Below are 13,689 nucleotides of genomic sequence, written 5' to 3'. Positions count from 1 at the left end.
TGGCCCAACGAGCCCATGCTAACCATGGTGCCCACCCATCAAGTCCCAATTTCCTGCATTCGGCCCAGTGTTTCTTAAGTGATGCTATTGTAGCTGCTTCAACCACTTCCTCTGGCAGCTCGTTCCATATACTCACCACCCTTCGTGTGAAAAAGTTACCCCTGAAGTCCGCTTTAAATCTTCCCCACTCCCCAGTTTGTCAACATGCCTCAGATTCCTCACATCTTAACCTTTTAGACCAGCGTATCACATGGAACCTTGTCGAAAGCCTTAATGAAGCCCACGTAGACCATATCTACAGCCCTACCTTCAATTTTCTTAAATACCACCTCAAAAAAACTCAAATAGACTTGAGACAATTTCTCCTGCACAAAAACCTTTTCCGACTCCTCCTACTCAGTGCCAGCCTTTCTAAGTGAAGACAAATCTTGTCCCTCAAAGTCTCTCTGTTCAACAGAAATCCCCAAGGCCCACCCATTCACCGTGCCCAGGCCTGGTTTAACTTCCCAAAATGAATCACTTCACACTTGTCAGAGTTAAGTTCCATCTGCCATTCCTTGCGCACTTTCCCCAGTTGATCCAGATCCTGCTGTAACCTCAGACAACATTCATTGTCCACTATGCCATCAACTTTGATGTCATCTGCAAATTTACTAACCACACCACCCACAATCCCATCCAAATCGTTAACATACATAAGGAACAGAGGACCCAGCACCGATCCCTGCAGCAAACCACTGGTCGCTGGCCTCCAATCAGAAAAACACCCTCCACTACCTCTAACCAACTAGTCAATTTTGTATCCCATTTGCTAGATCACCCTGGATCCAATGCATTCTAACCTTCTGGACTAGCCTACCAGGCAGGGCCTTGTCAAAGGCCATGCTAAAGTCCATGTGTACTACATCTATGGCTCTGGCCTCAATCCTCTGATTCACTTCTTTAAAAACTCAATCAAATTCAAGGGACACTATTTCCTGTGCACAAAGCCATGCTGATTATCCCTAATCAATCATTGCCTTTCCAAATACAAATAAATCCTGTCCCTCAGAATCCTTTCCAATAACCTTCCCACCACTGATGCAAGGCTCACTTTAAATAAGAGGCATACATTAGCTGCCCTCCAGTTATCTGGTACCTTACCTGCAGCTTCAACAATAGCATTACTCCTGGACTCAAACCTGCTCTACAATCAGAGGTAGTTTTTTAAAAAAATCAAAGTCAAAATCAAAACAAGTCAAACAATAAATGGGATCCACAGTGAATTGGCAGTTTGGATTCAGAACTGACTTGCCCGTAGAAGACAGAGGGTATTGGTCGACAGGACTTATTTTAGCTGGAGGTCTGTGACTAGTGGTGTTCCTCAGGGATCCGTACTGGGACCTCTGCTGTTTGTGAGGTATAGAAATGACCTGGATGAAATGGGTGGGTTAGTAAGTTTGCAGATGATACAAAGATTGGTGTTGTGGATAGTGTAGAACACTGGCAAAGGATACAGTGGGGTAGAACATAGAACAGTACAGCACAATACAGGCCCTTCGGCCCAATGTTGTGCTGACCTTTAAACCTCACCTAAGACTATCTAACCCCTTCCTCCCACATATCCCTCTATTTTAAATTCCTCCATATGCTTATCTAGTAATCTCTTGAATTTGACCACTGTACCTGCCTCCACCACCACCCCAGGCAGCACATTCCATGCCCCAACCACTCTCTGGGTAAAAAAAATCTTCCTCTGATATCTCCCTTGAACTTCCCACCCATTACTTTATAGCTATGTCCTCTTGTATTGAGCATTGGTGCCCTGGGAAAGAGGCGCTGGCTGTCCACTATCTATTCCTCTCAATATTTTGTACACCTCTATCATGTCTCCTCTCATCCTCCTCCTCTCTGAAGAGAGAAGCCCTAGCTCCCTTAGTCTCTCCTCATAATGCATGCTCTCCAATCCAGGCAGCATCCTGGTAAGTCTCCTCTGCACCCTTTCCAATGCTTCCACATCCTTCCTACAATGAGGCGACCAGAACTGGACACAGTGCTCCAAGTGTGGTCTAACCACAGTTTTACAGAGCTGCATCATTACCTTGCGGCTCTTAAACTCGATCCTAGATATAGATCAGTTGCAGATATGGGCAGAGAAATGGCAGATGGAGTTCAACCCGGCCAAATGTGAAGTGTTGCACCTTGGGAGATCAAATGTAAAGAGACAGCACACTGTTAATGGCAAGACCCTTAACGGTGTTGATGAGCAGAGGAATCTTGGGGTCAAAGTTCATAGCTCCCTGGAAGTGGCTACACAGGTTGATAGGGCAGTAAAAAGGGCATATGGCCTGCTTGCCTTCATTGGTCGGGGCATTGAGTTCAAGAGTCAGGCAGTTATGCCGAAGCTTTATAAAAACTTTAGTTAGGCCGCATCTGATTAACTCTGGTCGACCCATTATAGGAAGGATGTGGAGGCTTTACAGAGGGTGAAGAAGAGGTTTAACAAGAAGCTGCCTGGATTAGAGGGCATGTGCTATGAGGAGGGGTTGGACAAACTTGGGCTGTTTTCTCTAGAGCGGCAGAGGCTGAGGGGAGATCTGATAGAGGTTTAAGATTGTGAGACGGATAGATAGACGGCCAGTATCTTTTCCCCCAGGGTTGAAATGTCTAATACCAGAGGGCATGCATTTAAGGTGAGAGGGGGAAAGTTCAAAGGAGATGTGCGGGGCAAGTTTTTTTTAAAAAACAAAGTGGTGGGTGCCTGGAATGGTGCTGCAGGCAAATACGATAGGGGTGTCCAAGAAGCTCTTAGGCACATGAATGCAAGGGAAATGGTAGAATTTCGACATTGTGTAGGCAGAAGGGATTAGTTCAGTTGGGAATTTTATTACTAATGTAATTGGTTCGCCACAACATTGTGGGCTGAAGGGCCTGTTCCTGTACTGTACTGTTCTATGTTCTAATACATTTAATTGACAAAAACATGATCAAATAAAATAAATTACTTCTCACAAATCAGGTGGCAAAGGCCGACTGGCTGCATCATGGTCTGGTACAGCAATCTGAATGTGCAGGAATGCAAGAAGCTGCAGAGAGTAGTGGACTAAGCCCAATACAGCACAGGCACATCCCTCCCCACCATCGGTGGTATCTATAGGAGGTGCTGCCTTAATGAGGCAGCATCTATCACAGATCCCCATCATCTGGGCCATGCCATCTTCTCGCAGCTACCATCAGGCAGGAGGTACAGAAGCCTGAAGTTCCACACCACCAGGTTCAGGAACAGCTACTTCCCTTCAACCATTCGGTTCTTGAACTGACCGGCACAACCCTAATCACTACCTCAGTATAGCAACATCACTTTGCTCTACAGTGGACTTTGTAGTTTGTTCTAATTGTGTTATACTCTTAAGTGTTAAATTTATGTTTTTTCTTGTGAATGCTGCTTATCTGATGCTATGTGCCTGTGATGCTGCTGCAAGTTTTTCATTGCACCTGTGCATATGACAATAAACTCGACTTTGGATCACACAACATTCTAATGAATACACTTGGCCCTCTCTCCAGCACATCATCCTGACCTGGATTCAGTCCCAAGACCGGAGATGGAGTGGGAGATCAAATACAGCAGTTCAAATCAAACTTCTACATTTCAATATGCAGATGTCAGAGGAGAGCTGACCTTACCGACAATTCTCTGTAACACTGTCAGTCAGTTTTCCCAGGGCAACAATGGCTAACACGAGGGGACATCATTTTAAGGTGATTGGAGGAAGGTATAAAGGGGATGTCAGGGGTAAATTTTTTTTTTAAAAAAAGAAACCGTGGTGGGCGTGTGGAATGCACTGCCTGCAGAGGTTATGGGGGCAGATACATTAGGGACATTTAAGAGACTCTTAGACACATGAATGATAGAAGAATAGGGGGCTATGTGGGAGAGAAGGTTTAGATAGATAAAATGTTGGCACAACATTGGGGGCCAAAGGGCCTGTACTGTGCTGTAGTGTTCTATGCTCTAAAAGGAAAGTACATCTTACGCCAAGGAATCCAGAAGTCCCATTTGAATAGTAACCGAATCAGAGAGGAGAAAAGGAAAAAAGTGTGTCCTTTGTTACTGACCCACAAAAGGTTTGTGCAAAGTTTACAGAGTGTTACGGACTCAGTGAAAGTCCCTTTAAGATAGAGAGTGTGTGTGTATGTGTGTGTGGGGCGTGCTTACGTCAATAGAAGATAAAGGACGTAATGACGTTGTTGAAGTCAGGAGAGAGCGAGAGCGAGAGCGACCAGCCTGCTTGTTTTCTCTATTGATGGATGAGAAACAATAACTGTGTTTGCCACTGAAATCCATGTATGGAAGTTGGAAGTAATCCGGTGGAGTTCACTTTGTTGCTGACCTGTAGAAGGAAACAGGTATTTGTGTGTGGACGACCACGGTTCGGATGCTTTCGGGGTGAGGAAGTCACTACCGAGTAAACACTGGAATGTCGTTTGGGTTCCATCGTGGAACATTTGGATTTCGTATGTACTCTCTCTATGTTTCTCTACGTCTACGTCTTATCTTCAGACAACGGTGGTTGTTGAAGCCCTTGCTCATGTTTCACCTTATGGCTTGCGGAACTGAACTTTAAGAACCATTCCGGAACTTGGAGTTTGGGACTTTGTCACACACACACACACAACGAGTTTAGTTTTGGGGTTAACGTTCAAGGTTTAACATTTTTGAATTCTAACATACTAACATTTTTTTTTACTTTAACAAGAGCGATGAAGTGTAGCACTGACATGGAGCAGGGACGGAAGTTGGGATGGATTTTTACTGTCCCCACAGACCTCCACAGCTGCTTGCTCCCTCCAGTGTCAGCACCCTGCAAGGCAACATCTAGCAAGACACAAAATTCTGGACATTCAATGGGCTGGGGCAGCGCCTACGGAAAGGGAACTGCCCAATTCTATTGGGATCACAATAATTGTATTCCAGGATTGCTCAAAGGGAAACCTCCCTTCTTAAGGAAGTCATCATTTTAAGCAGACTTTTGTTGGAAAATCAAAAAACACTGCAGAAACTGGAAACAAAAACAGAAATTGCTGGAAACACTCCAGGCAGCCTCTGGGGAGGCAGAGACAACATTTCATCTTGGGAGAAAGAGCGAACAATAGGTTTAAGGCGAGAGAGAAGAGGAGATTTAACAGGAACCCAAGGGGCAACCTTTCACCCAGAGGGTGGCCAGTATAAGGCGAGATGCCAGAGGAAGAGGTTCAGGCAGGTACCTTAACATTTAAAAAAGGTACTTGGACAGGTATAGTTGAAGACCCCACCCACCCGGGTCATTCTCTCTTCTTCCATCAGGTAGAAGATACAAGAGCCTGGGGGCACGTACCAACAGACTTAAGGACAGCTTCTACCCCACTGTGATAAGACTATTGAACGGTTCCTTTATACAATGAAATGGACTTTGACCTCACGATCTACCTTGTTGTGACCTTGCACCTTATTGCACTGCACTTTCTCTGTAGCTGTGACACTTTACTCTGTACTGTTATTGTTTTTACCTGTACTACATCAATGCACTCTGTACTAACTCAATGTAACTGCACAGTGTAATGAATTGACCTGTATGATCGGTACGCAAGACAAGTTTTTCCACTGTACCTTGGTGCAAGTGACAATAATAAACCAACACATGGAAAGGAAAGATTTAGAGGGATAAGGGCCAAATGGACTTGTTTAGTGGGAACCCTGGTCAGCATGGACCAGTTGGGCCAAAGGGCCTATTTCCATGCTGTATGACTCCAAGTTAGTTTTAGGTTGTACCGAGGGTGGCCCTTAGTTCTGAAGGGTCTTTGATGTGAACATTAGCTCTGCTTCTCACCACAGATGCTGCCTGACCCACTTAGTGTTTCCAGCACTTTGTTTCTATTAATTTCAGGTAATAATCTCTCAATTCTGAAGTCTTTTGATGGTGCAATTCAAAACCTTTGCATTAGCTAAAATAGTGACTGAAGTTCTTAAGAGCTATATTGTCAATTTGTCAGACGTTTAATAGAGCGGATGGACTGGGAATATTTACATTTTAGAAATAAATTAGTAAATGACTCAAGAAACTGAAGAGGTGACTGGTGTGCAAATGAATCCTCATTCTCAGATAAACAGATTAGGTAATAACCTCATCTGAAAGAATCACTTAGCTTCTTAACTGCCAATCAATGATTTTAATCCCATGAGCACTTGTTTCAGATCAGGGTCAAAGATGACTTGATGTAATCTCCCAACTCAAAGGCATCAATTCCACATAATCCAGTTCATTTTCACAAGAAAATAGGAGCAGGCCTCTCAGACCATGAAACCTGCCCCACCATTCAAGATGATCTTGGCTGATCTATGTATATAAAAGATTATATGAGGGGCATAGATAGACAGCCAGTACCCTTCTCCCTTAGGGTCAAAATGCCTTGAACTAGAGGGAATGTACTTAAGACGAGAGGGGAGAAGTTCAAAAGGAGACATGCAGGGCAAGTTTTATTTTTAAACATGAATGGAGTGGTGAGTGCCTGGAATACACTGCCAGGGGTGGTAGGGGAAGCAAATACAATAGAAGCATTTAAAAGGCTCTTAGATAGGCACATGAATGTGCCGGGAATATAGGGACATGGACATTGAGGGCAGACGGGACTAGATTATTAGACATTTAATTAGTTTGGCACAACATCGTGGGCCAAAGGGCTTGTTCTATGTTGGCCTCAATTCCTCTATACTGGTTCCCCATAAACTTCAATTCCTCAAATCTTCCAAATATCTATCTCCACCTTAAATATATCTAATGACCTGGCCTCCACCACCCTCAGGGGCAAAGAATTCCAGAGATTTTCACTTTAGTGTAAAGGTGCCTTGATCCAACATTATGTTGTGAGGAAACCACCCGTCCTCAGGCTCAAGTCTCTCCCATCACTCTGGTTCCAAGGTACAGAGGTCTCCTGTGCACAAATTCTTTAAACATGGTGGCTGTTCACACCAGCTACCCCATGGTCTTAACAGAGCAAGGTCTTGGCCCATAAGGAAAGACTCTAGATAACTGGAGACCATGCTTGGCTGCACTAACCAAGCACACCTGCATACATGGAGACATCTTGCCTACACCCTTTTCCTCAGCAACTCCCCACCCTCGATCGTCTCCCTCATCCCTGTGTCAGCCTCAATCTTCCCTTCCCCATTTCCCTGTCAGCCCCTTCCAATCCTCCCATCAACTCTCAACCCCAACTCTCCTGCTATCCCCACCACTCACCATCTCAACTTTGAGACCTTTATATCTCAATATACTTGACCAAAAAACCTACCGATCTCAGATTGGTTATTCTCCACCCCCCCAATTGACCCCTCTTGTCTTGAGTTTAATCCAGATCTTCACTGCCTTGTGCAAATCAGAGTGGTTACAGCACAGGAGGAGGCAATTCACATCCGTGTTAGCTCTCTCCCAAAGCTACTCACCAGTCCCACCCACCATCCCTTTCTCCGAAGCCTTGCGGAGATGTTCTCCACCATACGATTTACCCAATCCCCTCTTAAATGCCACAATGGGACCCACCTCCAGTTTACCATATGGTTCCAAACACATGCTACATAAAAAAAAATCATGTCACTTTTAATCCTCTTCCCCTTTATTGCATGCCTGTGATCTCTAACCCTCCACCAAGGGAGGGATCTCCCATTATCTACTGTTCAGATCCCTCATTTTATATACACGCACCAAAAGCTTCCTGCAGACTTTTCTCCAAAACCAGCGCCAGTCTCCCCAATCAATCGTGTAACAGTGCTCCCTCACCCCAAGAATCAATCTCATACATCTCTTCCGGACCCTCCCTAGTGCCTTCACATCTCCTTCATTGCATTCAGTTCTGGTCACCATGTCATGCTCCAGCTGAGGTCATACCAGTCCAGATGAAGGGTCTCAACCAAAAATGTTGACTGTCCGTTTTCCTCCACAGATGCAGCCTGACCCATCAAGTTCCTCCAGCAGCTTGTGTTCAGGCTGGAGGAACTCAGCAGGTCAAGCAGCATCTGTTCGAGCAAAGGAAATGTTGACATTTTGGGTCAAGATCCTGCATCAGGATGACTTATAAACACTGCTTCCTTGCTTTATACTCCAGGTCTCTATGGATAATGCTGGGCACTTCTCATAAATGCTCCCTAACCTCATTCTTGTTTTTGGCCAAAGAGAACCCTCACCTGTTGAAGGATCACCATCGCTCCTCAAATCCCAGCAGCAGCCATCCACCATGTAAACCTGGGAAGGGAAAGAGGAAAGTTAAATAGAGTGTCGACAGCTGGTTTCATCCTCTTATACAAAAGTGTAGACATTACTCATCATAATGGGAAGTGGGAAGCAAATGGGTCTTCAAACAGAGAAGACAGTAATTCTATATCCTTCGCAACTCCACACTCGGGAAGTGCTGCCTATTGGATGGGATGTTAAATCAAGGCCTCATCTGCTACACCTCAGGGGGTTACACTCTCGCCTCAGGTTGTGAGTTCAAGTCCCACTCAGGAGCCTCGAGCACAAGGATTTGGAAGGAGACTTCAATGGAGTATTGAAGGCAGGCCACCATGACAGGTGCACTGTTGAAAACAAAACACATCACTCTTCTCGGGATACAGGATAGAGAAGGGGGTTGCATAAAAATGTTTCCTTTGTATCTTTTTAAGTTTGGGGTGGGGAGTGGTTTTGCTCTTCCAGTGTCCTGGCCAAAAATATTGATCAAATAAAAAAAAGTCTAACAGACCACCTGGGTCATACCTCCTCAATGCTGCCAATTGGACAGGAGCTTGAAGACCCACACCTCAAGGTTCAACAGCTTCTTCCCCACTGCCACCAGTTCTTGAACCCACCTGAAAAACACCAACACTACCTCCAACTATATTTCCCTCAACTTGCACTAATATCATGATGTTATTTTTGTTTACTGTGCCGTGCATGTTAATTTAATTGGTCACGTTTGTAATATACTGTGCTGCAAAAAAGCTGATACATTGCATTTAGGTATGTATGCCTATGATAATGAACTTGAAATTTTCTGTCATCATGTTGCAGTTTGTCATATTTCACAGCAGTGACTGTACTTCCAAAAGTGTAATATTGGCTCTAAACAGTTTGGAGGTATCAAGGCTGACAGGAGAATTTGAACACCAGTTCCGTTCACAGATGCGAAGCAAAACCTTGACGCTACAGATCAACAGTGAACAAGTGGAAACAAAGTCCCTTTTCTCCCCCAAAATAAACTGGAGATTCACAAAAAGCAATTATTTTCCCCACTGTGTCCACAGGAGCAGAAGGTCCCTGGACACAGACTGTATTCATGACTGGAATTTTGATGTGGCCGACACTGCTTTTGAAACATAAGGGCAGCTTTTATTCAGTCTTTCTTTCCCATTTAATTAACTAATTTAATCCATGGTGGTGACTCTCCGGCAGTGCTGTGGAAAATGTCACTGTAGACTCATTTACTGGGGTTGGGGGGGGGGGGGGGGGGGGGGGAGAGGAACATTTTCAAAAGCGAGGCATTCCTCAGCCTCGTCAGATTCCACCAGAGGTCAGGATAATTGCCTCCCCCAAATAAAAAGATGACTGTAAACAGAGCCCTGTTAAAATTTAGAACTCATTTACTGGAGGGGGCTGGATGAGGCCGACTCCTTTTCTGCCAAGTTTCAGATGGAAGAAGTTACAGCAAAGGAGGGCATTAGTCTACTATTCAAGGATACTGTTAACCTGGCGATTAGATAGGGAAGGACTCATCATCTTACAGTTAAAGAGCCCATTGTTTTCTTTCAGGCTTTTAACCTAACGATTTCTAAGTGAATCGCCCATGGCAGTGGGGAAATTTAAATTCAAGAATTTAATGTCATCAGTCAGGGCATTGAGTATAGGAGCTGTGACATTATGTTGCTGTTATACAAGTTGTTGGTGAGGCCCACACCTGCAGTACTGTGTACAGTTTTGGTCACCCTGTTATAGGAAAGACATGGTTAAACTGGAAAGAGCGCAGAAAAGGATTTACAAGGATGTTGCCAGGACTAGAGGGCCCGAGTTATTGGGAGAGGTGGCCAGGCTAGGTCTTTATTCCTTGGAATGTAGGAGAATGAGGGATGGCCTTACAGAAATGTTTAAAACTATGAGAGGCATAGGTAAGGTGGACGGTAACAGTCTTTTCCCCAGGGCAGGGGAGTCCAAAACTAGGGGGCATAGGTTTAGGGTTGGGGGAAAAAGGAGGGAGGAAGATTTTAAGAAGGGACCTGGGAGGCAATTTTTTCACCCAGAGGGAGGTGAGTATATGGAATAAGTTACCAGAGGAAGTGGTTGAGGCAGGTACAATAGTAGAATTTAAGAAGCGCTTGGATAGGTAAATGGACCAAATAAAAGAAATTAGGACTAGTTGGTTGGGCACAGACTGGTTGGGCCAAAGGGCCTGCATCTGTGTTGTATTGCTTTATGACTGAAATCAGTGACAGTAACCATAAAGCCACTGAAAATGTCACAAAGGACCATGTGCTTCACTAATATCTGTCAGGCAAGGAATCGTCCATCCTTGCCCCATCTCTGGCTTACAACTCCAGACCCACCAACGTGGTTGGCTCTTAAATGCCTACTCATTTCACAGGTACCCAGGGATGGACAATAGATGCTGGCATTGACAGCAACTTCCAGATCCTGATGAACCAACAAAATCTCTACCTTTTGGCACCCATGGGACAATTATATCAAAACACCAAGAACTCAAAGTCCTTACACAGAATCCATCTCCCCTTGCCAATTTCCATTCACTGTATCTCCCATTTTGCAGAATAGAACTACACAGTGTACAACTTGGAATCATTTGCCTACAATCTGCACCAATGATTAACAACCATATAAGAATCAAATGTTTCTGTACAGTTCATACACACTGTTTCACCCCCACATTATGAAGAAGCTTTCATAAAAAGATACTAATGCAGATTATACGCCAATTATTTAATGCCCTTTTGAAACAGAAGCCAGCATTAATGGTTAGAATAACAGCTTTTAAATCAAATTGATTCCCTTTCAATGTACTTGACTATTTTTCATTTGGTGGACTTCGTGTCAGACCCTAGCAGGTTTATAATTGCCAGCATGGATCTTTTTGACCTTTTTACAGAGTGGGATGTTCATTTTACAGTCCAGTGCCTCTTCCCTTTTTCCAATCGGGAAACCCACAAATCACTCACACTGCTCTAGTCTCATTTGTCTGTCGATTTCAGCTTGTACACGTAGCTCTGAGCCTTCAGTTCCTCATCTCCTTAGTTCTCGGGTCTCACTGACAATTTGTGCACCATTCCAAACAATACCTCAAAAGCCCAAGGATTAACCCCTCATCTTCTGATTGGGCATATTACAGCCTTCCAGGCTCAACATGGAGTTCAATGACTTTAAATAATCAATTATTGTTTTTTCACTCCAGATGATTTTTAGCATTCCTTGGTAATTTCACAATTCTATATTTGCATGTCCTTTAGACTCGTGTTATTTTGCATCATCACCTTGATGTTCTAGAGTCAGGGAGATACAGCATAGAAACAGGTTCTTTGTCCCACCAAGAATGTACTACCTCAATGCACTCTGTACTAACCCAATGCACTGCATAATGAATTAATCTGTACAAACAGTATGCATGACAAGTTTTTCCGCTGTATCTCGGTACAAGTGACAACAATAAACCAATACTATGCTGATCAATCACCTACTTACACCAATCCTACATTTATGCTTTCTCACATTCTCTTCAACTGCCTCCAGATTTTACCACTTACCTACACTCTAGGGGTAATTCACAACAGCCAATTAACCTACCAACATACCGTCTCTAAGAAGTGGGAGGAAACTGGAGCATCTGGGGAAACCCATGCAGTCACAGGTAGAACATGCCAGTCCACACAAACTCCAGCTGGTCAGGATTGAACCAGAGCCTCTGGTGTTGTTTGGCATCTATCTTCCAGCCTGTCACAGAGCTGTTTCATTCTCTTCTTCCCCTCACTTTTTTTTCCTTTAAATCTGTATCTATTGTCAGTTTTGATCAAAGAACACAAGAAAATAGCAGACACAAAGACGGCAGATGCTGGAAATCTGGGGCAATTCTGCAGATCAGGCAGCATCCTTGGAGGGAAATGGACAGTTGACATTTCAGGTCGAGACCCTTCATCTAGACTGGAAAGAAAGGGCAGATAGCCAGTATAAGGAGGTGGGGGGGGGGGTGGAAAGAGATGAAGAAAAGAAAGAGAGTTATAATGATGCCAAGAAGCTGGGAGGTGATAGGTGGAAATGACAGAGGGCTGGAGAAGATGGAACCTGATAGGAGAGGACAGTGGGACATAACTTAAAGAGGGAAGGAGGTGGGGAGGGGAACCAGTGGGAGGAGGGTTTGGGTGATGGGCAGATGGAGAGGGTAGGGGGGGGGGGGAGATGGGGAAAAGAGATGGGGTGAAGGGAGGCCAAGAAAATAGCAGTAGGCTACCAGGCCCCTCAAGCCTGCCCCACCATTCCCACGAGACCTTAAACCAAGACCCTGGCTGCCCACTCAGCTGAAAGCAAAAGATCTCATGCTACCAGTTTAAAGATGCTGGGTTGGTGGAGGTTAGTGTCCTCGTTGGGTCCTGGCTGATATTTATCCCTCAAACATCAATAGAAATGAAATTGCCCATTGTTTTATTGCAGTGCTGTTTGGCAGACCCAATACGGTGTAGACTGGTTGCTATGTCCCACTTTCCAACGAAGGCCATCCAATACATTCCAATTCTGAGTACATAAAACAAAAGGTTCCTTTGACAAGGCAAAGAATCCAAGGTGCTTCATGGATCATTGAGCACAATTCAACACATCCTTCGGTGGGTCAATGACAAAATGGTGACAGCACAGAAGATGGCCATTCAGCCCATCAAGTCCTTACCAGCTCTCTATGCAAGTGCAATCCAGTTTTCCAACTCACTGCTCTCTCCCCATAGCCCTGAAAAACCCAAGCTATGCTCATCTGGCTTCCTTTACAATGCTACAATTGAAGTGGCCTCCAATTCCACCAACCCTCTCCCGTTCATTCTGCACTACGTAAAGTTTTTCCCTCGTGTTTCTTTTGCTGCCCTTTGGTAATTGGTTTATTATTGTCACATCCACGGAAGCTTTTGTTTGCGTACCATCAAGACAGATCATTCCATACACAAGTACAAAGAGGTAGTACAAAAAGGACAAAGAAAAACAGAATGCAGAATAGAGTATTACAGCTACAGAGAAAATGCAGTGCAGGTAAACAAAGTGCAAGGACCACGATGAGGTAAATTGAGAGATCAAGAGTTCATCTTTATTGTACTAGAGGCCCGTTCAAGAGTCAGGTAACAGTGGGATAGAAGTTGTCCTCGAGCCTGGTGGTGTGTTTTCAAGCTTGTGTCTTCTGCCCGATAGGCAGGGGGAGAGAGAATTAACCATTCCACTAATGGGAAGCCTTGTTTTTGCCCAGACCCCTTACAGTTTTAAATACTTCTATCAGATCTTCTCAAAACCTCTGGTCCAAGGAGACAAACCTCAACTTGTCAGTCATACAGTATGTCAATGGGCTCTTCAGCCCACCAAGTCCATACTAACCATCAAGCACCTATTTACATTAATCCTACACTCGTCCTTTTTTTAAAAAAAAATTATTGTCCCCACATTCTTG

The 13,689-nt window shown here is 44.4% G+C and overlaps 1 protein-coding gene across 1 annotated transcript in view; it reads right to left on the bottom strand.

Annotated features, from left to right (window-relative positions):
* The window catches only part of LOC127575730 (unconventional myosin-VIIa-like), a 111,646-nt gene that overhangs the window by 77,848 nt on the left and 20,109 nt on the right, over positions 1–13,689 (bottom strand). The window contains 1 exon segment of the mRNA XM_052025727.1: positions 8,201–8,258. Coding sequence (XP_051881687.1) covers positions 8,201–8,218 — 18 coding nt within the window. The 5' untranslated portion in view covers positions 8,219–8,258.

Source organism: Pristis pectinata, chromosome 11, assembly GCF_009764475.1.
Source record: "Pristis pectinata isolate sPriPec2 chromosome 11, sPriPec2.1.pri, whole genome shotgun sequence".
Classification (NCBI taxonomy): domain Eukaryota; kingdom Metazoa; phylum Chordata; class Chondrichthyes; order Rhinopristiformes; family Pristidae; genus Pristis; species Pristis pectinata.
The sequence above is the reverse complement of the archived record's forward strand: the minus strand, read 5'-3'. Positions and strand labels throughout refer to the sequence as shown.